Source organism: Alosa alosa, chromosome 5, assembly GCF_017589495.1.
Source record: "Alosa alosa isolate M-15738 ecotype Scorff River chromosome 5, AALO_Geno_1.1, whole genome shotgun sequence".
NCBI classification, from domain to species: Eukaryota; Metazoa; Chordata; class Actinopteri; order Clupeiformes; family Clupeidae; genus Alosa; species Alosa alosa.
This window is the reverse complement of record NC_063193.1, coordinates 7,040,704-7,064,601: the sequence shown is the minus strand read 5'-3', so window position 1 is coordinate 7,064,601 and position 23,898 is coordinate 7,040,704. Positions and strand designations below refer to the sequence as shown.

The 23,898-nt window shown below is 42.9% G+C and overlaps 2 protein-coding genes and 1 long non-coding RNA gene across 3 annotated transcripts in view; 2 read left to right on the top strand and 1 right to left on the bottom strand.

Moving 5' to 3' along the window:
- Positions 1–16,139, bottom strand: part of abca2 (ATP-binding cassette, sub-family A (ABC1), member 2) — a 67,528-nt gene extending 51,389 nt beyond the window's left edge. Inside the window, 1 exon segment of the mRNA XM_048242876.1 lies at positions 15,665–16,139. Within this exon segment, the coding sequence (XP_048098833.1) occupies positions 15,665–15,730 (66 nt within the window). The 5' untranslated portion in view covers positions 15,731–16,139.
- LOC125294312 lies at positions 15,039–19,476 on the top strand. Its single transcript, XR_007193512.1, has 2 exons — positions 15,039–15,150; positions 19,287–19,476. It is a non-coding gene; the product is annotated as an uncharacterized LOC125294312 (long non-coding RNA).
- A 1,493-nt stretch (positions 19,477–20,969) lies between these two features.
- On the top strand, positions 20,970–23,898 carry fut7 (fucosyltransferase 7). Its single transcript, XM_048243843.1, has 2 exons — positions 20,970–21,642; positions 22,178–23,898. The coding sequence occupies exons 1-2, from the start codon at positions 21,639–21,641 to the stop codon at positions 23,245–23,247; spliced, it is 1,074 nt and encodes a 357-aa protein (XP_048099800.1). The 5' UTR covers positions 20,970–21,638; the 3' UTR covers positions 23,248–23,898.

Below are 23,898 nucleotides of genomic sequence, written 5' to 3'. Positions count from 1 at the left end.
TGCTCTGGGAATGCTTACTCCACCCCCCCCCCCACCACCACCACCACCAGCACACAAAAAAACATCCAGCCATCTTTAGTTGGAGGGCTGTAAATAGGCCACTGATGTAAGACGGTGCAACCGTAATCCAGAGTCACAAACAGGTGGATGGGTCGGGAGCACATCTCAGCTGAATAGGGCCTAGCAGAGCACTGACAGCATAGGGGACAGAATACAATTAACTGAGTTCAAATATGGTGCCAGCGGACTATGAAGAAAGGGGTAGGCTTGTCTGATTCACCCTGGTGTGGGTTCTTCTTCCATATGAGGAGGACAATGCGCATATGGCCTCACAGAAGAAGAAGGCGGCACTGCAAGCTGTGCAGGCCTGTCACAAGTCTGCGTGCACAGACTGGGTGTGGCTGCTGAATGTGCAAAATCCTGCATTGCTATTTGCAAGCCTCTGCGTCATAGCTGCTGCTTAGTATTTATGCATTCACTTGTTTCCCCTTGAAACCAACCCAGCCCCACCTGACTGAAGATGGGCTTTGATGTACCTTTTTACATTTTACAGGACACACCTGTCTTAGTCATGTCTAATTGATAACTTCATAGGCCTAAACCAGTAAGGAATCTATAAACTGTCACCATGGAGTCTACAAGCCCCACACTCCCTCACCACAGTCTGAAGCATACCCTAAAACCACACTACACTACCACCAAGAGAAAAACTAAAAATCTCAAACGACATATCATATTGACAGCGGTGTTGTGCCAGTAAACTTTAGGGAATGGATACCATTCAAAATCTAATGTTGCTACTTAGTTGTTTCTCACAGGAAAAATATTTGAGTCTCACCAAGTGGAAACAATTTGATAGTTAATGTGGTAAATTTCCACCAATATCAGTGGCAAAGCATCGCACACATGCTGGCCTAATCCATCTAACACAAGAATCACTGTAGTACAGTGTAGAACAAAAAAATAAGCCCCACTGCCAGATGTTAATTAGCCCACAAACAGATTGCAATTTGGCAAAAGAGATTGGGGAGGCACGACGAGTACGAGCAAACACCAGCCAGCTCCGCAGCCAAGATCTGCAGGGATTGGAACAGGTGAAGTGTGCCACACAGCCCGGTCACCCTGGCACTCCGGATTGGCCGAGTCGTGTCACCACGACGGAAACATTCCATCTCCGCCTGTGTAACAACGCCAAAGAATCCACGATGCGCATGGAATAAGACTCTGGAGGTCATTTTGTTTGTGTCAAGAGAGGCATAAATCTGAATATCATTTTCATGTTCAAACAATAAGCAGCGCCCATGTGGAGTGAAGCAAATGTGGGAGGCGATGAGCTGGAATGAGACAACCTGATGGAGGGAGGCAGAAGAGTGGGATGAGGGCAGAGAGACACTGAACATATGACAAGGGGGTCTGGGGCCAGAAAAGGCCTGAGAGAGGACGGTGTGTGTGTGTGTAAGAGAGTGAGAGGGAGTGAGAGAGGGAGAGAGAGAGAGGAGGAGGGAGGGAGAGAGAGAGAGGGAAAGAGAAGGAGAGGGAGAGAGAGAGAGAGAGGGGGGCAGACTATGTGTGTTACATGGTTGATGCTCTTGGCTTTGAGCAAGTGAAAGTCAAATTGAAAACTTTTTCCACATCCTAAAAACCTAAAACCCATGGGGGAATAAAGAGGTTAAAAAAAGAGCCGTGTGAGGCCCTCCGCACCGCTGCTTCCGTCAGCCTCCTCCTTATTAATGACCAGGCAGGTAGTCCAGGTGCTTAGCGTGACAGGTGTGTGCAGGAGGGAAAAAAGAAACAAAAAAACATTTCCACCGTGGACAAAATGGCCGACCCCATGACGTGTCATTTCCTGTTAGTGCCATAGATAGCAGATAGTGTATTCCAGGTGACAGGTGTGTCATGAATAACACAGTAGTCTGTGTTAAGAAAGGCCTTACCTGTTTATCTTTCCTACCTCTGTGGCGAGGAGGGAGGGGAGGGGAGGTCAACGTGCCGCTCTAATGCATTCTCTACACTGGCCTTTATCTGATTAACCTACAGGGATTGTGGACATGTCCACACAAAATAACATGCAGGGTCCTTCATGCATAAAAGGCATAGACACTGATAAGACCAATGAATGATAAACTTATAAGTGGCAGAACAACACAGAGGGCATTGCTGTGAAGTTGTGTCAGCATGTTTGAGGTCTGTTTATTACACATGTTGAAATGTACAAATAGCCAATATATGAATAATGAAAGCAAATGTGCGATTTGTAGGATTGTTACCGAACGTTCTGTAGGCCAAAATCAAAACACTGGTGAACGTTCTCAAGACTACCAGACGCGAGCCTATTCTGGGTTGCCAGATGTAATAAAGACTTTGCTAACGTTAGTTGACCTGCAGCTGCTTTAACGTTTCTCCAACCATGACCCAGCTACACATTACGGAAACAGTGAAAACAAAAAAATACCTCTCTAACCAACGTAACATATTTAGCTGAAGTTAGCGATGCAGATGAAGTAGGCCTACCTGTTGTGGAGAAATATGGCCAGCTCTGCGTCAGACTTGATATTCTTCGTTTGACGAAGACGTCACCATCTCAGGAAGCTCCTCCGATGTCCACTTAATTTGTTTCTTGTTTTAATTTTGGAAAATGTCCTGCCTCTCTTAGGCGTTCATGACAGTTGGCCTTTGCTAATTTGGCAACCCAAATAGGAGGACGCGCTGGCCCATTATTAATACGCTATTCTAGAATTAATCGTTCAAAACATAAATGAAAATTCCAAGAGATTCCGGCCCGTAACTCATTTTTTCATGGGTTTTACGGGTTAGAGTAATGTTGTCAAATAAGCCATTACTTCAATTCATCGTGTTTCCTTACTCTCTGACAACATATGGTGATCATTTTTGGAATGGTTACAGTTTATTTTCCATTATTTCCTACATACTGGACCTTTCAACAGAGGGAAACAAGGAGGACATGTACCCTAAAACACTAAAGCCTAACACCACACACACACACACACACACACACACACACACACACACCCCACCACCCACCCTGTCCAGACTACTGCAGCACCTTCTCTGGGACACTGGGAAGGAAAGGGCTGTCAATCACAACAGGTAAAGCCTAAAACCCTACTCAGCCACTTTGCACCCCCCCACCCCAAACACACACACACCACCACCACCACCTCCCTACCCTGACTAGTGCAGCACCTTAACTGGGACACTGAGGGGGAGAGGTAAAGCCAGCCAGGACAGACAGTCTGGACTGTGTGGTGGACATGCCACTGACAGCTGCGGTCTCAGAAAGGACACGCCATCTAGTTTGTGTCACAGCTGGAAGTCTGGTGCTAATCCCCCAGTTATGTGAGCTGTGGTTATATATACTGTATAAAAAATACAAACTAAAAAAAAATGAAAAAGAAAAACTCATTCTCTATCATCTCCTTGCTTATTCTCCCTCCTCCCTTATCCTTCTCTGTCCCTCCATCCTCCCTCCCTTTCTTATCCACCTTTTTTTCCACCTCTCTGTTTCGCTTCAGAGGGATTTTCTCCCTCTCACACACTCACACACACACACACACACACACTCACACACACACACACACACACACAGCACCGCTGCTCATCACTCGCTCGGCTTGTGCAAAGGCAGCCCGGGCTTTCTCTCTAATCACATCCCTTCGTTTCGCACTCTTCCACCCAGACGGTGCCATAATCCCTCCATCACTGCAGCCTCAGGAACCCCCCCATCCCCACCGCCAGGCACCTTCTCGAGGGCTCCCCCTGCTAAAGATTTGACCTTGGCTCATTCTCTCCGTCCGATCAATTGGAGTGGGCCGCCTCTCTGTGAAGCAGCGCTCAGATTCTGCCTGGAGAGTCCTCCACCCTGTGGAAGGACACTGCCTAAGTAGCCAGACGGGGGGCAATGCAGTGGTTTGATGGGTGGAGAACAAATTGATGTGTCTATGATTTGCTTTGAGATGTTTACTGTATGTCAATGTGAATGCATGCATGAATAGGAAATGGGAAAAGCTTGTTTCATTTTGCCTCTTAAAATAAGATCGTACAGCCTCTCAGCATGGGCAGGACAGAGTCTATTTTGTGGGCTAAAAGAAAAGGTTGGAATTGAGTTGATGTGAAATTGCAAAATGGCCCTCCACAATTTGAGCGAATCACACAGTTTGCTGGAGGGAGGATCACTCTATAAAGACAAAATCCTGTTTTAAAAAAGGGGCTGCCTTTACCATGATTCATACATTCACTTATGCAGTAACTAGCAAACCAAACACAAATCCACTTGTTATATACTTTACACTGCACTATAACAAATATTCATCTAAAACATGAACTCAAACCAGATGGAACCAGTGGAATTAACATATTTTGAGAATTTCATCATTCCATTCATGACTCCTAGAGCACATGGATATAATGGCTATCGCTGGTGCCATCTCCTCTTGACGTTTCTCTGATCATGTCAGAAAGCAGCTCATTGTCATTGGCCTTCTTCTCTTGATGTCCTGGCCCAAGCCTCCTGAATAGGACTGCCTAATTAGTGAAATGGGATAGCACTGATCATGTTGAGCCAGCGAGCACAATCAAGTATTGCTGTGCCAGGCATTTTTCAAGTCTACAAGCCGCCGCAGGCGCTTTTCTGTGTGAATGATTCTCTCTCTCTCTGTGCGTGTGTGAGTGTGTGGATGCTTCAACTTTCACATGTGCCAGTCGGTCTGAAACAGTGCAAGCTGGCCATCACGCTAAAAGTTTTGTCAAAGCAACACTATGCGACAATTACACCTTCTAAAAAAATGCATTTAGGAACCTTTGGTATCATCTTCAAATTCCTCTTGAATGTATATATGTTCATGTGATTAGATAGAGACACCTGTGGCCCATGAGCCATCCAGGCCACACACAAGCCTGTCTGGTTATGTAGTCCAAGATGGAGCATCTTGGACTATAAGAAGAGCTTTGACAGCATGACAACATATGGTTAGGAACAAAATTATTCATACCCCTGGCAAATATTGATTTATTGTTCTCTTGACCAATATTTCTTCTGATTGAAAATGACACTGTCACATCTCAAAAGGCTGCACAATAATGTTTTTGTTTTATAAAAAATGGCATGTCCAAAATTATTCATACCCTTTTTAAAAAATCACTGTAAACATCTTTATTTGCCATCACAGCTCCAAATGGTTCATATAATACCTACCAAGCCTCTTCATGTCTCCACAATGATTACAGACTATACATGTAGAGGTTACACTAAGGACTACCTACACTAAGGACTCCTACTGCATTGTTGTGCCTTGAATGTTACCCCTCATTTAAGTCGCCTTGGACAAAAGCGTCAGCTAAATGAATACATGTCAGTTTATCAGTATCAACTCTACAGTTGGTGTTACGAGGCCTTGAAGGTAGTTAGCTTGTGAGCTTCCAACCCAAACTTCTTGCGGCAGATTTAAGTTTGGGCCCCTCTGCAAGCTTTATTATGGGTTTGACACGCACTGATTAATATGCACCTGAGTTCAATCCCAAGCGCCTTAAGCCCCACATCTTGAGCTTTAATCAGCCAAATTCATCCAGCAATGCCAGAGCTCCGCTGATTAAACAACTTTTTCATAATGACAGATTAGCAAAGAAAAAGCGCTGCCAGGTAGATGGAATATGGACATCCTGGGGAGGGCTTGGCATGCATTCCTATGGGGATATTTTACAAATGTTTTAGCACAGCCTCCCATATGCCTATGCTTTGTTATTGATGTAGTTAAGGTATCGGTAGTAAAAGGCAGACAGGGTTGTCAGCATGTTGTAGTTGTGCTGTCCCTTATGAAAAATATTCTTTAAATTTGAGTGTCAAAAGAAGTTCATATGCAGTATTTGCCTGTCACAAACTTTTGTCCCATAATTGTTATTTTTGGTAAGGGGTGGGATCAATAATGTTTACAATACACAAAGGACATTCTTTCTTCTAAACATGGAATAACCTTGGTTTTAGCACTGGCTGGAGATCAAATTGTAAGATCAGGGAAGGCGTAATGTTTGCTGATTTTGCTGAACTTTCACATTTGGCACTAAAATCTATCCTCCGGCAAAATGTCAACTGTTAATGTGGACAAAGGTCATCAAGGAGCAACACTACCTTCTTTCTTCTTATTGCTTTTTAACCACAACAACGACAATCTGATTGGAACAGTACTGCATGCTAGTCAAAGCTTACACAGTACAGTGGCATTAGCACGTTCAAACTTTAAAATGTGCTTCAATAGGCTAAACACACAGAATATCAGCTCATGTACTTTCAAACCATCCACATATGGATATGGATGGTTTGAAAGTACAACAGAAACCATTCACAAAGGTTTGAATACTCTCACTAGAGTGATGCTGTCTACTGTATAGACACAACAGAGTATAGAACATCTTTACAAACGTTCTCTTTCAGAAGATAAGAATACTCTCATCCTTTCTATATCTGTCTCTCTCTCTCCCTCCATCTATCCATCTTTCAACCAATTAAAATGATTTTTCACAAGGACGTTATACGAATCAAAAGAAAACACAGCTCGGTAGAGGGCATAGTGTGTGTATGTGTGGAGGCCGAAGTTTTAAGTGCTCTGATCACTCTTTCTCTTTCTCATCTCATAAAAATGAATGCCAGAACAAGGTCTTCAGCTTCATTTGTGGTAGCCTTCTGTACTCATATGGGACTCAATGCACCTTAGTCTAGAAGGTTAAAAGTCTGTTTTATTTTTAATAGGTGGGTGAGACCCCTGAGGATGACTGAGGCACTGGCAGCACTAAAGAGATTTATCTGAGCCCATCTGCTCTCTGACAAAACCTCTAGGAGAGGCTTCTTCTGTTTGATTAGCAAACAAGAGTTGCTTACTGTTCAGGGCCTTGTGTTTGAACAAGCAGCAACTTCCTAGACACAAGTATCCACCCGAACGCTGAACACATATATGAAGACCAAAATCTTATGCCACTGTCCAATCTGGGACTTGCATGTTAAAGTTCAGTTTTGGAGGTGAGTTTCAATTCTGGCTAGATTAATATTTCATGTTTATCAAAGTTGTAAATATTTCATGATATGCTTTATACATGAGGACAAAATTAGCTGATTAATTTCCAGCATCAACTTGCATACTTATTACTGCTGAGGGAGCCAAGAAGAAGGAGGGAGACAGATAGAAATGAGAGAGAGAGAGAGAGAGAGTAGATGTGAAAAAGTGCAAATCATTGAGAGTAGATGTGAAAAAGTGCAAATCATTGCGAGCGGGCCCAGACTAGCCTGGCTAGCGCCACCACTTCTCAATGAGACGTGGTCTGGAAACCAAACATTCATTTTCTCGTATTTGAAAAAAATGCCCAGATCCGTTTATTGGGTGCCACGGATGTCTATCAAATGCGTCTGTGCATAGCTCATCATCGTCTTGCTTTCCCCCCTGTTCTGTGATTGGTTCCCTATCTCAGGCGAAAATTTGCTCCATGGTCTCCAGGCTGCCTTAGCAGCGTGAATCAAATCGCGCGCAAGGCAGCATGGGAACACCCAGGCTAGGCCCAGACAGAAACCAAAACAGATTGACAGCGATAGAGGAAATTTACCAACTCCAATCATTGGTGCTATTTTTTTGCTTTTAAGCATGAAAACATACAGGGCAATGCTACGTACATCCCAATTAGTAAGACTTACTAAGAGCATTCTCTAGCAAAGAATAGTATCCTGGTCTCAGATTCCCATCACTTTAGAGACCAAAACTGTCTCAAAAACTATCGCTGGCCACAAAGACAAGGAAAAATCACAAAAGAAACAGATGAAGAATTTAGAGATTAATAATTGAAAGAGACAGGGGGAGAGAATCGGCCAGTAAACGCAGGCAGGCAGGCAGGGCTGGGTGCGCGTGAGAGAGTGAGACGACACGCCGAGCCGAAAAACATCAAAGGACTGAGAGGACAGGAGGGAGGGAGGGAGGGAGGAGGAGAGGAGAGTGAAAGAGAAGAGAACATGATGCGCAAAAATGGAATATAAGAAAATGAAAAAAAAGAATAGAATAGAATGATAGAGGAGAAGGGGGGTGGAGGGATATGGGGAGTGCGGGTGTACAGCGCCAGGATAAAAGATGAGAGAGCAGGATGGAGAGACTGCGAGAGGATAAAAAAGAAGAAAGAGAAGAGAGAGCTGAGCTCACATTAGCTGAAGTAGTGCCGAGAGACCAGTCTGGCAGACACTGTACTACTTTGTTATAAAATGACTGGCTCACACATACAATACTTTTTCGAATGCCGTTATCATAGTTAACTTTAACGAAACAAAATAGCATTGATGTGGAACAGTGATATAACTTTTTTAAGCAATCCATTTCATCTGTGTCATGATATACACAGAATTAATAGTCCCCTGTCAGCCAATCAGAAAATAGTATTTCTTCTGGCCACAGATCTGTTGCAGCAAACAGGTGGCTCACACAGCAGGCCCGGGGAAAGAGCCATCACAGCAGGGATGTTCTGAAACAAAACCAGAAGGAAACACCCACCCTAGTTCACACACACATACACATACACATACACACAAACACACACACACACACACAAACACACACACACACACACACACACACACAAACACACATAACTGACCATCCAAATAACTGACCATGACTCCCAAACACACACACACACACACGTCACATGTACACTCTTTGACAGGCCCTTTTACACAGATGCCCCCCCCCCACAACCTCATTCTGGCCTGATTATGAATAGACGCAGTGGCCGATCCGATAAAACCATGACTCAGCTAAAAACACAACCTATTGCACAATATAACCACAACCACATACATGCATACAGTACACATAGGCCATTAATTACAACACAATTAGACATACAAATGTGTATTATGCTTACGACTATGTATTATTTAAATCTATGCAAGATAGGATATCTCACATATAATTAGTGGATTCAGCCAGGAAGTTTATAGAGGAGACATATCACTAATGGGAAAATGAATGGAGCTCTGGGGAATTCGTAACACTAAACATCCCAGAGTTTTTTTAGCCCGATTTTGGGGGAGATATTTATACCGTACAATTCAGATTTGAAGGATTCGCCTGACATACTTTTGATGTAAATATGACCCTTCTTATCTGGAGTTACTTGTGTCTTCCCATTCATTTGAATAGGAGCCTTATCTTGTTTGTTCAAAATAGCTGCCCCAAGGCGTTACCAAGATGGCCGCCGAGTGGCAAGGCTTGCCTGAAAGGACTTTGATTCAGCATTATATTTAGGCATCAGCAGATTAAAAGAAAAAAAAAAAAAAAAGGTTTCGCTTCTATTTTTGAGCGAGTCGAGTGAGGACAAAACCTGGTGAGGTGGGCTGTGCCCCCTTGCCCCCCTCTTAAGGGAGTGGGTTTCTGCACTAGATCCCGTAGGACTGTTTAAGATGCTAGTTTGGCCCCTCCGCCCAGCCCATCTCTGTTAGCCTTTAGAATTCCCTGAGCAAGCATTACCCGCTGGCTTTACGGCAGTCGCTTTACCAAAGTAATTAGCATCGCGGAGGGACCAGGCCTCCTTTGCAGCAGTCAATTATGGCCAGGCTTCTGTGGTGACTGGTGTGTCAGGTCAAGGGGCCAGTCATGACTCTGCAGACTCCTCAGAGGTCCTTTGATCTCATCCCATCTCTTTGTTCCCGTCTGTCACCTGCCTAACATCCCCCGACATCTCTTGATCTTGCCTTGGTTCACGGCTTTCACCTGCCCTTTCTGTTCGTTCCACAGCAGCTCTGCAATGTCATTTCTCTCACATTATCTTCCTTTTTCTTCTTCTTTATAGCTCTCTCTCTTCTCAGATCAAATCCCCGCTCCTCCCTCTCTCTCTAGGTCACACATGTACACACACACTGAACATATACACACGTACACACACACACACACACACACACACACACACACACACTCTTTTCTCTACAGTATACCACCAGGCTCAACTTTTGTTTTCCCTCATGATCCCCTCCAGCTCTCCACCTTTTAAGAGTCCCTTTGTTCAGTTCTTCAGCATCTCTTGCTTCCCTGCACTGTGGTTATTCTTCTCTACCAACTCCCTCTTTCTCTTTCAGCACCTGCGGCATACCGCCTGCCTCCTCTCTTCTTTCTCTCCCTCTCTCTTTCTTCCTTTTATCAGCTCGATTCCTGTTCTGTCTCCTCCCATTACTCCCTCTTCCTCACCTCTTCCTCCAGCTCTCTGCTCCTGTGCTTGTTATGCTGCCGTGTAATGTAATTATCCAGCCCCATCTCTTTTCTCGCTCTGCTCCGAGAGATTCTGGAAGTTTCCATTTGCCTCAGATTTACCTCAGCACCCCCCCCAACACACACACACACACACCAGCACCACTCCCATGGCCACACCACACACACCACAATCTTTCTGCCAGACGGATGGACCACTGCGGTTCTTCGTTCAGTGCGTTCCTGGACTGGTGGACTCGTCTCTCTCCCTCTCTCTCTCACACTCATGTATATTTCATGTGCTCTTTCTCCAGTGCTGTTACCAGGAGTCAGGAGAGAGCTTTCAATAATTCACCGGGCTGACTGAGTCTCTGTGCAGCAGCACTGATGCCACGCGGCAGGCCAGGCTGGGCCTGAGGCTCTGAGTTCCGCTCTTCCCTGACCAGACCATACCCGTCCAGCACGCGGGGTGAGTGTTGTGGGCAAGCAGACAACAGTCAACAACACTGTCCAGCATGCCATATGCACCAGTGCCCCCAACCAACAGTGTCACTGGCTATTCACTACTATCGCAAATTTTAAATGTCATCAAATTAATTGCCCTCAAACACCCACACACTATGTTTCATACACAAAAAATGTTCCAATTTGTTATAACTGTCTTATTATCAAAATACACTGGGGAACTTGTTTTGACCAACATTAACACTGTCCAGTCGCAAACAGTGGCCTTTTTTATTGCAGCCCGTCATGTGTCCCGAACCGCTTATTACATTTGATTTGAGGACACAACACATAAAGAACGCCATTCAAGTCTCTGCCCTTTACAGCTTGTCTGGGTCATTCATCAACCTAGAAAAGCCAGCAGCCAGCCTCTTAGACCACCACAATGGTCAAGACCCCGCTCTCTTAAGGCCATTCTACACTAGACAGATAACAGATTATTTACTCAGGCCTAACGTGTAATGCTGTTGTGGCTGTTTACATTTTTAACATGCATCGCTTTGATGTGCAGTCTTGAAAATATGGTCTAACATTCACCTCATACCTTTCTCAAATCCTCAAAGGACCAATATACAGCCTTTAACGTTTAGTGGCCATAATTTCATTGTGGTTTGAATACAAACAAGTTTAAACAGGTTTTAAATAGATAGTCATTTCTTTAAGGCAGAGTACTGAAATGGAGTCATTATGGAACAAGTAAAAATACACTTAGCCAGCAATGTGATTCCATTTAACCATCAGGCTAACCATCAGGCCAGCATGAAAATGAAAGAAGAAAAAGCGCAGTTTCCAGTGTGAAGGCTCTGGAGGTGCTACTTCAAATGCTGTGATTTATTTATTTTATTGGTACGTCTGTTATGGGAGTTGCTGGGGGTTCACTGACAAAAACTGCTTACCCTGATCAAGTGCTGGCTGCAGTGCAGTTTATCTGGTATCTTCGTTAGTGCTTTCAGCTCTATTTTGAGAGAGACAGAGAGAGAGAGGCTACCCTGTAGCTTTATGTAGGAACTAATGTGTTGGTGATTTAGGTGAACTATGAGGGATTCCCTGCAAAATTTTACACCAGTGTGCCTTGCAAATCTGGACAGCAATTTAACCTACAATCCATTTACAAATTAAGGGTGAACGTTTTGGAATAAATGCATTTATTTTATTCACTATATGCATTTATTTTATATTATTTTTCATTTTTATTCCCAAAATAGTAAATGTATGCAATATCAGTGGTCTAAAAGCCCAGAGGGAACTGGACTCCCATTCAAAATGTCCAAACAAACAACAGACACTGGAGAAACTCCACGGCAGAAACTGGACATGTTTCTCTGAGGTTATTTGAAGCCTGTAAGACAATGCAGAGTAAAGGCAGGGTGTGATCAAGAGTGCAGAGTAAAGGCAGGGTGTGATCAAGAAAGCAATTCTCATTATTTTAATTGATGCAGCAGCAGATCCAATGTCCCTCTAGTGACATCGGCTGGTACGTGCTCACACAAACACACACACACACACACACACACACACACACACACACACACACCCTGGATGGGCCCCAGTCAAAGGGTTAAGCAAAGCATAAAACCCCAAATGAGCCACTAATCTGCAATGAATTGTTTCATGTAAACTAATAAAAACTGAACTGATGTTTTCCGTTTCACAAAACATACCATCACAATACTTGAGTACCGGTATATCTTTATTTCCTTACAACCTTATTAATTCATCCAGCTGCTGGCTCCTGTCTCTGCAGCCGGCCATTCTGCCTTTGTGTCCCTGCTGTCCTTGATTTCTTTTTATGTCTATCTTTATCTGTCTATCTGTCAATTTTTCACAGTCCCCCTCTCTCTCCCTCTCTCACTCTCTCTCTCTCTCTCTCTGTGTCTCCATCTGAGTAAGTCAGTGAGCGACTGGTGGAACTAGGTCAGCCGGTGCTGCTCTTAGCAGTAAGGTGATCGCAGAGAGCTCCACCGAGAGCCAGGGATGCAGCGCAACGTTGCTGCCTTCTCTTTCATCGCTCGCTTCTCCCGCTCTCTCTCTCCCAGGACTTTACACAGAGGGAGGAAGAAGCGAGAGGAAGAAAAAGAGAGAAATAGAGAGAAAGAGAGAGAGAGAGAGAGAGAGAGAGAGAGAAAGAGAGAGAGAGAGAAAGAGAGAGAGAGAGACATGAAAGGAGAAATACATCTGATGGTGACAAAACATCTCCAACCTCGTGGTTTGGACATGAGACGGCACAGTGGGGTAAGACAAAAGGATCTTCCTCGACATGACAGAAGCTACAAGACAAGAGAGTGAAAACAAAAGGCCCTCCTCTCCTCGAATCTGTGTCAACGCTCGGTCAAACAGGGCTCCGGTCTAACGCAGTGCTGCTGCTGCCACCAATGTTACTGCTACTGCTGTTCCCACAGCAACTACAGCAACTCTACTCCATTTGAAAAGCAACCCAGTCAAACAAGATGACACATTGAATGTGAGCGGGACTCAGTTTCTTTTTTTATTTATTGCTGAGATGACTGTTGCATTTAAAAGCCCGTACTCTGTGCCACTTGTCTCTCGTTGCCATCCCAACGGTTGCATTTCCTGGCACTGTTGGCAGGTAAAAACTGTGCCACCACTGGCTGGGTACATAACGCGTTTCCACTCCCCTCCTCTCCTCTCCCCGCACGTCTTCTGCCACAGCAGCAGCAGCACATCAAACAGCAGATTACACCAGATTAATCATTAACTCATGGCAGTTGAGCATCACAAGAAACAAGGATCACTGACTGCTGCCTTTCCTGCTTTCTCCACCTGTGTTTTTGACCCGGTTTCCAAGGGGCGGTTAAAACTCTCAAAAAGAGAGTGTTTCTTCCCACGCATGTGGTTGCATGAATAAATTGTGAGATGAATATGAGGTGCTTCACTAAGCATAAGCACAACACTACCTGTAGTACTTCTGTGCTTAGAATTCTGAACGTGCATCAGTCATGCAAATAAATACAATGCAAGGGAAGTCAACAGACTAAGATGAAACTGAACCACAAAAAAAAACAGGTGAAGGACGCACAGGATATAGAAGACACACAAACAACGGCAAATTCTACTGGTGTTTCAAGGCTGCATAAAAGAACTATAAAGTTCTCTCTCACATTCTCACTGCTGGCAACTGCTGACTAACCAATTCCCAGATCCATCAATCTGCAAGACTATTGGCTATTGAAGTAGGCCCCATGATAAACCTACACAGTGACGTGGATGTTGCTATTATTACAATGGCAATCCTGCCCCCTGGGAGCCTGGCGTCTGTATTGAGTGGGATCTATAAATGTTACTGTTGCTAAAAATAGACCATGAAAAATGGGTCCTGCCATATATACCTACAGCAATACCATCCAAGGGAAATACAAGCCACAGGTTAAAACTTCAACCTTCAAACCGTCAAAGCAGAGTCTAGATCTGCTGCCTAACGCTCATTTGTGCAGACTCTCTAAACGTGCAGTCCACCAGCCTAGTTTGCAAAATTGTGTTTTAGCAGTTGGAAAAAGCTGGTAATCCAAAACAATATTTGTCAGTTTCAGAGAACTGCTTCGACTCATGGCCTTCTGGCTGTCCATTCTGTGTGCGCACTCAGAAAAAAAAGCTTGGGTGTTTACACAATCTTGACTAGCTGTATATTGACTGAAACAAACAACAAGGTTTGTGACAGAGCCATGCACAATTCCTGCTCATCAACACATTGCCACAGAAGCTCAGAAAGAATGGGTGTTTTTTTACTTGGTTTTTGAGTCAAAATATTAACAACCTTTCATCAGAATCACAGAGGTCACCTTTAATGAAGCCCCATATCAATAATAGATGTCCAGAAGACATCCTATGTGATAACCTTTTATTATAATTTGATGGCCTGGATTTATCCTATAGCCTAATTATAATTGTAAATGTGCACTGCAGGTACATGTATTTCAAATTCAAAGGCAATAGATCCCAATAACTGGGGAGCTAAGATAAAGATAAATGCCATTAACTGGGAGTTAAAATCCCTGACATCTCTCAAAATCATCTTTTTAAAATCATAAAATAGAGGAATACATTTTATTTCAGCAATCCCCAACCAAATTATGCCAAGCATTGTTGAAACAGAGGTAAGCCTACAACTGGTGAACTGGTTCACCTTAACTTGTGTGCAAAATGAATACTCTGTTAGAAACAAGGCTGTCATCCTGGCTAAGCCCTTATTTGTGACAGCACTGAAATGCAGCCCCTTCCCTTTCCGCTCCCTTCGCGTGCTTCGTCTCTGGGATGAGAATGAGTCAGGGATCCCAGTCGGGGATTCTAATCCAAAAGCCCCTCTGGAAGCTTGACTGACAGGAGACAACAGAGCACCCCCGTCACTGCCTTCCCAATGAGTCTCCTTGCAGCTTACTGATGATACTCATGCAAAACAACTCCGGTATGACCTTATCATTATTATCATGGCGAGTAAGTCTGTGTATATACAATTATATAAAAGAAGTAAACGTTAATTTACTAGGGGGGGCTTCAATGTGATGTAGTCTGACATCAATGTGCCATTCATTCTGCATGAAGGGAGGGGTATGCAACCTGTTTTCCACCATCACGTGTAGGCGCAAAACAAGTGATGCTGGTCTAAAGCACTTAATACTAACTGAATACAGTTTGATTTTAATTAACCATACAACAATCAATTTCTATCATATTAGAATAGAAAGATATGACAAGAAAAAACGAATTATTTTCATTTCACAGTTCTCTCAGAGATAGATGTAGCCTTTAGCCGTTGGGCAACAGTCGAACTAAAGACACCGCGACGCCCGTCGGCTCTATCGCTACCATTCACCTGGGGAATAGCTATAATGTCAAGGCCCTTAACCGAAAGTCGTTAACCTTATTCTAAATAACATTTTAGGACTGTAGTCTAATGAGAGAGACGTATTTCAACTTACCGGTCCCCTTCGCTTTAAAGACACATTCTTCCATAACAGGAGATGAAGCTGGTGAAGGAATCCCATTGCGGCAACTTAACCAATCGCTCCGGGGTTGATTCAAAGCAGGATATCAGGCATCACAGTGATGTTTTGTTTTGACAATGCCGTAACGCTACGAACCATGTTTGGCCTTCAGCAGTGAAATAATTACATTGTGAACCCGAGGGCTTCCGTGAGAAAAATCGCCTCATGTGACTACCTAGCGTCTCCTGCTGTTGTCTACGAAATGGACTGCTCTAAGGATGCCTCGGCTGACTACTCTTGATGATATCGTGTGTGTGCGACAAGCCAAGCTGTCATCGCACGGCAACACCGTTATCCAGAAGATACAGCTGTGCGCTCTGTCTTGGAATTAGCTGGATGGAAACCCACCGGATAGATTTCACAGTGCCGTGCGGTGTTGTGGGCGGAGACAGCGCTGCCACTTCTGACTAGCATGTTACCACTGTTCTGCCAGTGGGTTTAATGGTAATCAATTCGTTACATTATCACAAAATACCCGATGCCAAAGCACTATTGCAAGTAACAAATACATTTCTTAGTCCTCAACAAACAACGTGGTGCCATGCTTCTGGGATAGACGATACTCACAAAGCTACGTAACAGATATAGAACCTCACTAAAGGGCCCTGTTTTAAAAAGCAAGTGTATAGCCTACTTTACTGTGATTTTGCTATATGAAGTCATTGTATCCCCTCTGTAAGTCTGTAATTGAAAGAAAAAACAGATAGGCTATAGATAAAGAAAGTGGATGTATAGTTTGCTGAGAGATGTTTTGCTTTAGGATGTAGGCTAAGGTCTTATACTCAACTGTAAGTCTGTGATGAATGGCAGGAAATTAGGACTGCAGTATGCATTGAAGAAATGAAGTGTTCAGACACACAATATTGTTGACCTGTAACATGTCATTTCCCACCCTGACTTTTTTATATACTTTATGTGATTCATCTTCTTGTAAGCTGAGGCAGTCTAATGGATTGCACGGGCCAGATGTTGTGGGGTTATTTGTGGAGATTTTTAGAGCTTTAAGCGACACTAAGCTGGCAGGATTGTGATGTACCATCACTGTTACTGCAATGTTGAACTTATATGAACCCAGGCCCAGTTTTTCAACTCATATAAGGGCAGTGTCAGGTCTAGCTAATATGACACTATAGCATCACTTCAGTGTTCCGCTGTAGAGCTACCTCTGAACTGGAACATCTCAGGAATTCCTAAAACCTTGTTGGTGTCCCTACACACTTATTACATGTTAAGGTGGAGAATGTATCATAATCACCTTCTTATAAGTGTGCTTTCTCAACAGTCTTTTGTAGGCTAATCATGCATTAAAAATCCATAGAAACACCTTAATTGTATTACAAGCGAATAATAATGTGATTCAGAGTTGAGTGAAAGTCTGAAGGTGTTAAATAACTGCAGAAGATACCTGACATACCTGACAGACATGTGTGACAGTGAACAGTCAATATTGCATTGTGTTTTGTTAGAGGATCACTCCCCAAGCCATGTGAATGAACACGTGGGGAGAATATGTACATTTGCCCTTCAGAAATTGAATAGGAGCATTGTATTGCCACTCTGCAGTCTGAGCAGTGTTTAAGACAAAATTACTTTACAATGAAATGTAATACTGAACCTATACTCACAATGTAAACACTGAAAAATGGTGAATTACAATTGTCTACTACCCTCTTGTGGCCAACGCAGAGAGCTACATTTTGTAGCATTAGTGACAACCTGTAGCAACAAGAATCCCCCCAATGGTGGTTCCTAGTGGTTACAAAGAGAAAGACCATGGTGCCCCAATAGGAACTTGCAGGAGGTCCTTGTCCACCAGGGTGTGTTTCCCAAAAGCATAGTTGCTAACCTGTTAGCAACTTAGTTGGTTGGCAATGGGAAATTGCATTACAACCAACAAAATTGCTAACTAACAAATATGCTTTTGGGAAACGCGCCCCAGGATGTCTAAAGGCCTGTTTGGGTCTAGATGCTTAGTGGTCACCAGCTTCACTTTGGTCAAATTGAGTTCTGTGACTCAAAATACCACATAATAAGGAGAGAGATCTCTGTGAGGGAGGCTTGGGCCCTGAGACCCGCTGGACATTTACATTTATTCATTTACATTTAGCTTTTATCCAAAGAGACTTATGTCAATTATTTAACAAGGGCCACTGTCCTCGGAGCAACTCGGGACTAATACCACGAGTTGTCTAAAGGGGGTCATCCCTATGTTCCCTGGGTCCTATGTTCCCCGCTTGGGGTTAGGGTTAGGGTTAGGCTCCTATGTTCCCCAGTCCCATACAAAGTGGGGAACATAGTACCCGGGGAACATAAGTACGCTCCCGTCCAAAGGTTTCTTACGAATAGTAAGATAACCGAAAAACAAGAAGTGAACGCAAAATGAGTCATCTGACAAGAATTTGTCTCGTACAAATCAAAGGACACCACACAATGGGAAGATGTGCTGTCAGTAAGCACCCTGCAGTCCAGGCCCTTGCTGGTGATCCTTAGTATAGGGTTCCCCAGTGTCCTAGTTGAATTCCCATCCTGGTTCATTCCAGATGGCTGATTGATTCCCTCACTCTCCACTCAAACTGGTGTGTGGTGAAAAATGGCTGCTATGCACCTAGGTGGGTAATGCTTGACAGTGGTTGAGGTGATTGGTAGTGGTTGAGAGGAGGTTCCGCCTCTTCATTGCAAAGGGCTTCAGGTGCCTAGATAAAGCACTATATGTGTAATGTGATGTGATTGTTGTTGAGAGAGCTGGGCATGGAGACCTCTAGGCAGTGGAGCTCAGACTCTGCAAATGAGTGTTATCCGAACAGCATCTTCCTTAGGCTAATTTAAAAGCGATAAGACCTGCTAAGAGTGCGGCCGAAGTCCTGTTCGCCTTATTAACAGATTATGTGCCATCAAAATGATTTTGGAAACATGATTTTAAGGGGGGCACTCTGTAGGAGGCCTTTAAACTTAGGAGTTTAAATAAAAGTCAGATTTTATTTACTTTTTAGACTCTCTTTAGAATTTCCTAGTTCCTAAGTTCCTAGTTGTGCACCCCTTCAGGCTTTGCCTTCACTGTTACACAGAATTAGGCCTATATAAAGATAAACTGCTGTATGAGTGAATTCTGTTTTGGGCATGGTCATTATTGAGAAACAACATGTACTGCAATATGTATTTTATCATGGCCTCTGTATTGTGAGGATATCATCACCCAGCCCTCCAGTATAATGGCCAAATATTCAAAAAGAAGAAGAAGACGAAGAAGAAGAAGAAGAAGGCTTATTATAATTATAGCGCTTTTCTAGACACTCAAAGATGCTTTACCATTTTTACATAGGTACAACCAAACAGACTAGGTACAACCTTCAAACCCTTAGCTGGAATACAAGGTAGGCTATGTAATATTTATGGTGCTCAATTTTGACCCCCTCAACAGGTCCCTTAGTCCATTTGTCATTCACAACTAGGCTACAGCTTTGCATTTCCAAGAGCCACTTGTCTTGTCTTGTCTTGTCTCTCGTGTCGTCAGTCTGTTTGTCTTTTCTACTCTGTCTCTCTTTCTTTCCCTCATTAGGGTCAATGATCTCGCTGATCATGCCACATTCAAAGATGAGCTCCAGACTATGGAGGATTTCATTGGAGATGACCAAGGACACACAACGGAGATGAGCAAGGACAAATACAAGTAGATACACACAGGAACATACACCCTAAAGGAGAGAGGGGTTGGGTTATTATGTCAAAGCAATAAAGTACTTCACAGATTTCTACTGTCTTTTGCCAACACAGGGTGAAGTATGGGGATATTCTAAAGTCTGGTAGGTTTTGGTATTTGGTAATAGAAGGTAGAAGGGGTATAACACCACCTTCACTATTGGCTAATATCATCTGCATCTGACAATCTTCGGCTGGTGCAAGTGCTGCCAATAGCACACTTGAGCTGTGGGATCTGGATAGCAAGCAGCAGGTTCTGCCACATGAAAGTGCATGGGTGGGGCAGTGACAGTTCCACTATTACATGCAGCACCACAAGTACAGGCGGTGGCCAATGTATTTAAGGTGTGTGGGTGTGTGTGTGTGGGTGATGGTGGGGCGTGGCGGGGGTGGAGGATGGGTAGGCATCTCATGGAACATAAGTCTTGTGACCCACACCCCTGGTCTAGAGCTCCAGCACTGTTTCTGGGAACCTAAGTGATTCATCTCGAAAGCTTAGCATGGCCGTGCTGTACACGTATGTTTTACTGCATAACCGCACCATATGTTTAACTGACCAGCATGAAAAAGGCAGGGCTGTCAAAGCAGTTTGCAATAGGTGTAAGCTTGAGAGCTTAGGTGCTAACTAGAAGGTGTCACCAAATGAATGCTAGATAGTTCAAAGACATTTCTGTGTACCCACATGATAAATAGGCTATGTACTGTAAGCACCTAATAAGTGAGATAATTTTCTGCCCATATACTGACTTTCATTTCAGTAGAAGGCAACTTTTGCATTTGAAGAAGTAGTCCACTCTTGAAACCACAGCAGATAAAAAAGGCATGCATTTTACATGTAATTAAAAGTATTCTGTGTTGACCCTGGACGCTGTTCAGTTACCCTCTTGGACATTTTTTTGCGGAAGTCATAGTTTCTGCCCTCTCTCTCCTCGGTATTGCCAACATGAGTGGTGTTGAAATGTCTTGATGTTTCCTGTCATTTTTCAACTTCTTCTTGTTAAAAAATAAATGCACACCTTGTATTTACTCCGGATGCAATGAATAGTTTGCATTAAGAGGTTATTTTAACAATTATAGTGGAAACATATTTGCAGAATCTGAACAACTAACCATGAAAAAGAGGAAGTTGAAAAAAAGATCAAAGAGAAGACATTGGTTTTGGTTCATCAGCACAAAAAACAGTAGAATGTATTCCAATGATGAAAGGTTACAAATACTATAAGCCTTCATAGATTAATTTTACATTCACAATACATATAGTAGCCCCAGTGGACCTCATTTCAGTTCATAAATGATTCAAAAAGCACTGACGTCAAAGTCTGAAGTGAAGTGATTGTTACTATATGACAAAAACAGTCATTGTGACTATGCATTATATGACAAAGATAAATGTGGCCTATAATGTTGTTTATGTACAACTGTACAATGTACAATTTATGTCAAACTGAATACGAAATTAAATCAATACATTTAAGAAATGCTAGAAATAAAGTTTTTTTTTTTTTTGGCGGAGGTTGGTGGACAAGAACTGTAACCATCGGTCTTGCATGAGGAAATATAAATGGATATGAGAACCATCAAAAGTTTTCTAAATCACAATATCTGCTTAACTTGCTATATCACCATATGATTTCAAGACCAGCAAATTTGCAATACTTGCTTGAGTTTGCCTCAGTTTTTTTCAGTTTTCAAAATGACAGTGCAAACTTCACTACGGATATTACGCTGCCTCACCAACACACCAGTGTTTCAGGGGCAGGGCAAAAGGCATTCACTGGCTTGGCTTTTTAATTTTCTTGTAAGTAGTCTCTTGTAAATAGTAATCTCTCTCTCTCTTTTTCTCTCTCTGTCTCTTTCTAGTATGTCTGTTATGTTTACAGTTTTACATACATTTTCTATTTATGTAATTATCTTTAAGGCTGCAAAAATATGACGAAGAAAGAAGAAAGATGACGAGATGGTTAAATGTTTTCATAATATAATTCTTGGATGTGCAAGTATAATACTATTCTTGAATGCGCAGATATAATATTATACTAGAATCAGAATGAGATTGTGTTCATGTTTGGCAGTGTGTGTGTGTGTGTGTGTGTGTGTGTGTGTGTGTGTGTGTGTGTGTGTCACACAACAGACAGACCTTTTCAAAGTGGCAAGTTTAATGTGACAGAAGGATAAGACTCAGAGAAACCGGGAGTCCAGCTTTCCTCTGCAGATGGGTGAGTTTTGAAAGAGATACATTTAGACAACCCCAGCAAGAATGTGTAGGATTAATGTCAGTCAGATAACTTACCTATCTCCACTTACAATTTTTAGAAGGTAATAACTGTGTTTTATCTGAAATGTACAGATACTATCTAAAATGATCATCACAGGGCAATTATACTTGTTTGTGAGATTTCAGAGCCTGTAAAGTAAGGACTTCAAAATGTTTGTATGGCATCTCAGAGGACTCTTTCTTTCTATGGTAATAAATCTTGGAGGAAATTTTACAATATATTGTATAACACACCATCCCTGAAGTGGTTGCAATAGTAGTCAGTATGGTTGATTTGGCTCTAATTTTTATGTCGGAATGAACCAAATTTAAATCTTTGTGGGTCAGATGGCAGTTTTTTGGCTATTTATTGGCAAGTTATAATAAACATTTGATGCAAATTTGTCAAACTTATTTCTGCTTAGATTTCTGCAAGATGAAAAAAAACTTGTGGCGGGAAACTGGCATGTCACAGAATTTTTTTTTATTTTTAACAGATTGTGGTTTTGGGCGATGGCTGTCTTTTCTCACAATGAAACCGAGAAAAGCTTACAGGCTGTGGTTGGCATTTGCCCTCATCTTCCTTAGCATATATATACGGCTACAGCCCATTTCTGTGAAGCTTAAGCTGATAGGAAACAGCCATGGTTGGCATGGGAACATATCTATCCTGCTGTGGCACTGGCCATTCAACATCTCCTACCCGTTGGAGGGCAACGTCTGCCTCAACAAGTACGGAATCCCTCGGTGCCTACTCACAGCCAACCGCTCGCAATTCAGCCAGGCAGATGTTGTAGTTTTTCATCATCACGAGCTGAAATACGCGCATCAGAAACTTCCACTGCACCTGCGCCGCCCATGGGGCCAGAAGTGGGTGTGGTTGTCGCTAGAACCTCCGGCAGTGAACCAAAACGTTAGTGGGTACAATCATCTGTTCAATTGGACCATGAGCTATCGGCAGGATGCGGATATCTTCTTGCCCTATGGTTCGATGATTCAAAAAAGGACAAACGAAACCTTCCACATCCCAGAGAAGAGCTCGTGTCTTGCCTGTTGGGTGGTCAGCAACTACAAGAATGAACACAATAGATCCAAGGTGTACCATCAACTGCGTAAGCACATTCCCATTGCACGCTATGGCAAGGCAAACAGAAGGCCTTTGGGTAAAGAGCATCTGCTGCCCATCATTGGCCGCTGTCATTTTTACCTGGCCTTTGAGAACTCCATCGCTAAAGACTACATCACAGAGAAGCTGTGGAGGAACGCCTTCCAGGCAGGAACAGTACCCGTGGTTTTGGGACCACCTCGGTCTAACTACGAGGAGTTTGTTCCCCCTGATTCTTTCATCCATGTTGATGACTTCAAAAGCATTAGCGAGCTGGCATCCAAACTCAAGAAGCTGGCTAGCAACAGGACCCAGTATCAATTGTACTTCAAGTGGCATAAAGATCATGCAGTCCACATCTTCTCAGACTGGAGAGAAAGGCTCTGTCAAATCTGTAAAAAGTACAATGAGCTCCCCTCACTCAATGTCCACCATGACTTACAAGGTTGGGCAATGAGATGATTTGAATTAAATCAATGACTCATTTGCACACACCACTGTGGAGTGGCAAACAAGGGTTTCACATGGAATACATAGAGATAGATTGATCACATAAAGATTTAGGTTTCAGTTGTCAATTTGACTTAATAAATAGAATACTATTGAAAATCTATACATAACTGTACACTATTTAGTTTTCACAAGGATATTACAGATAATAACTTGTTTGTAGTTAAATTGGCTTGTTATCAACCCCCTTTGAAATTGAATAGTTAGCTGTGTAATCATTAAATCACTAATGCTGCCAGGAAATGCTGGGCAAAGCAGTATTGAAATGTGGAACTTTAAGTAGAAAATATAGAAAACAAGAATCATTATTTAGGGAAATGTATTACTCAATTAACAACTAATGAAACCCTTATTTACACTGTCATCAAACCTTGTTTGTGTACAGAATAGTTTGTTACAGGTAAACCTCTGTAACATCATGGGCTCTATCTTGGCGATCAGAAACGGATAGTCAGAGGCGAAGCAGGCCAGTCCATTTCACTAATTTAATGGCGCGATTATGTGATCAAACGTTGGGCACTTGGCACAAAAAGGTTGTTATGTTTCTTAATCAGTCATGGGTGTGTTTTGGACGTAACATCCTTTAAACCAATGAGAATGACA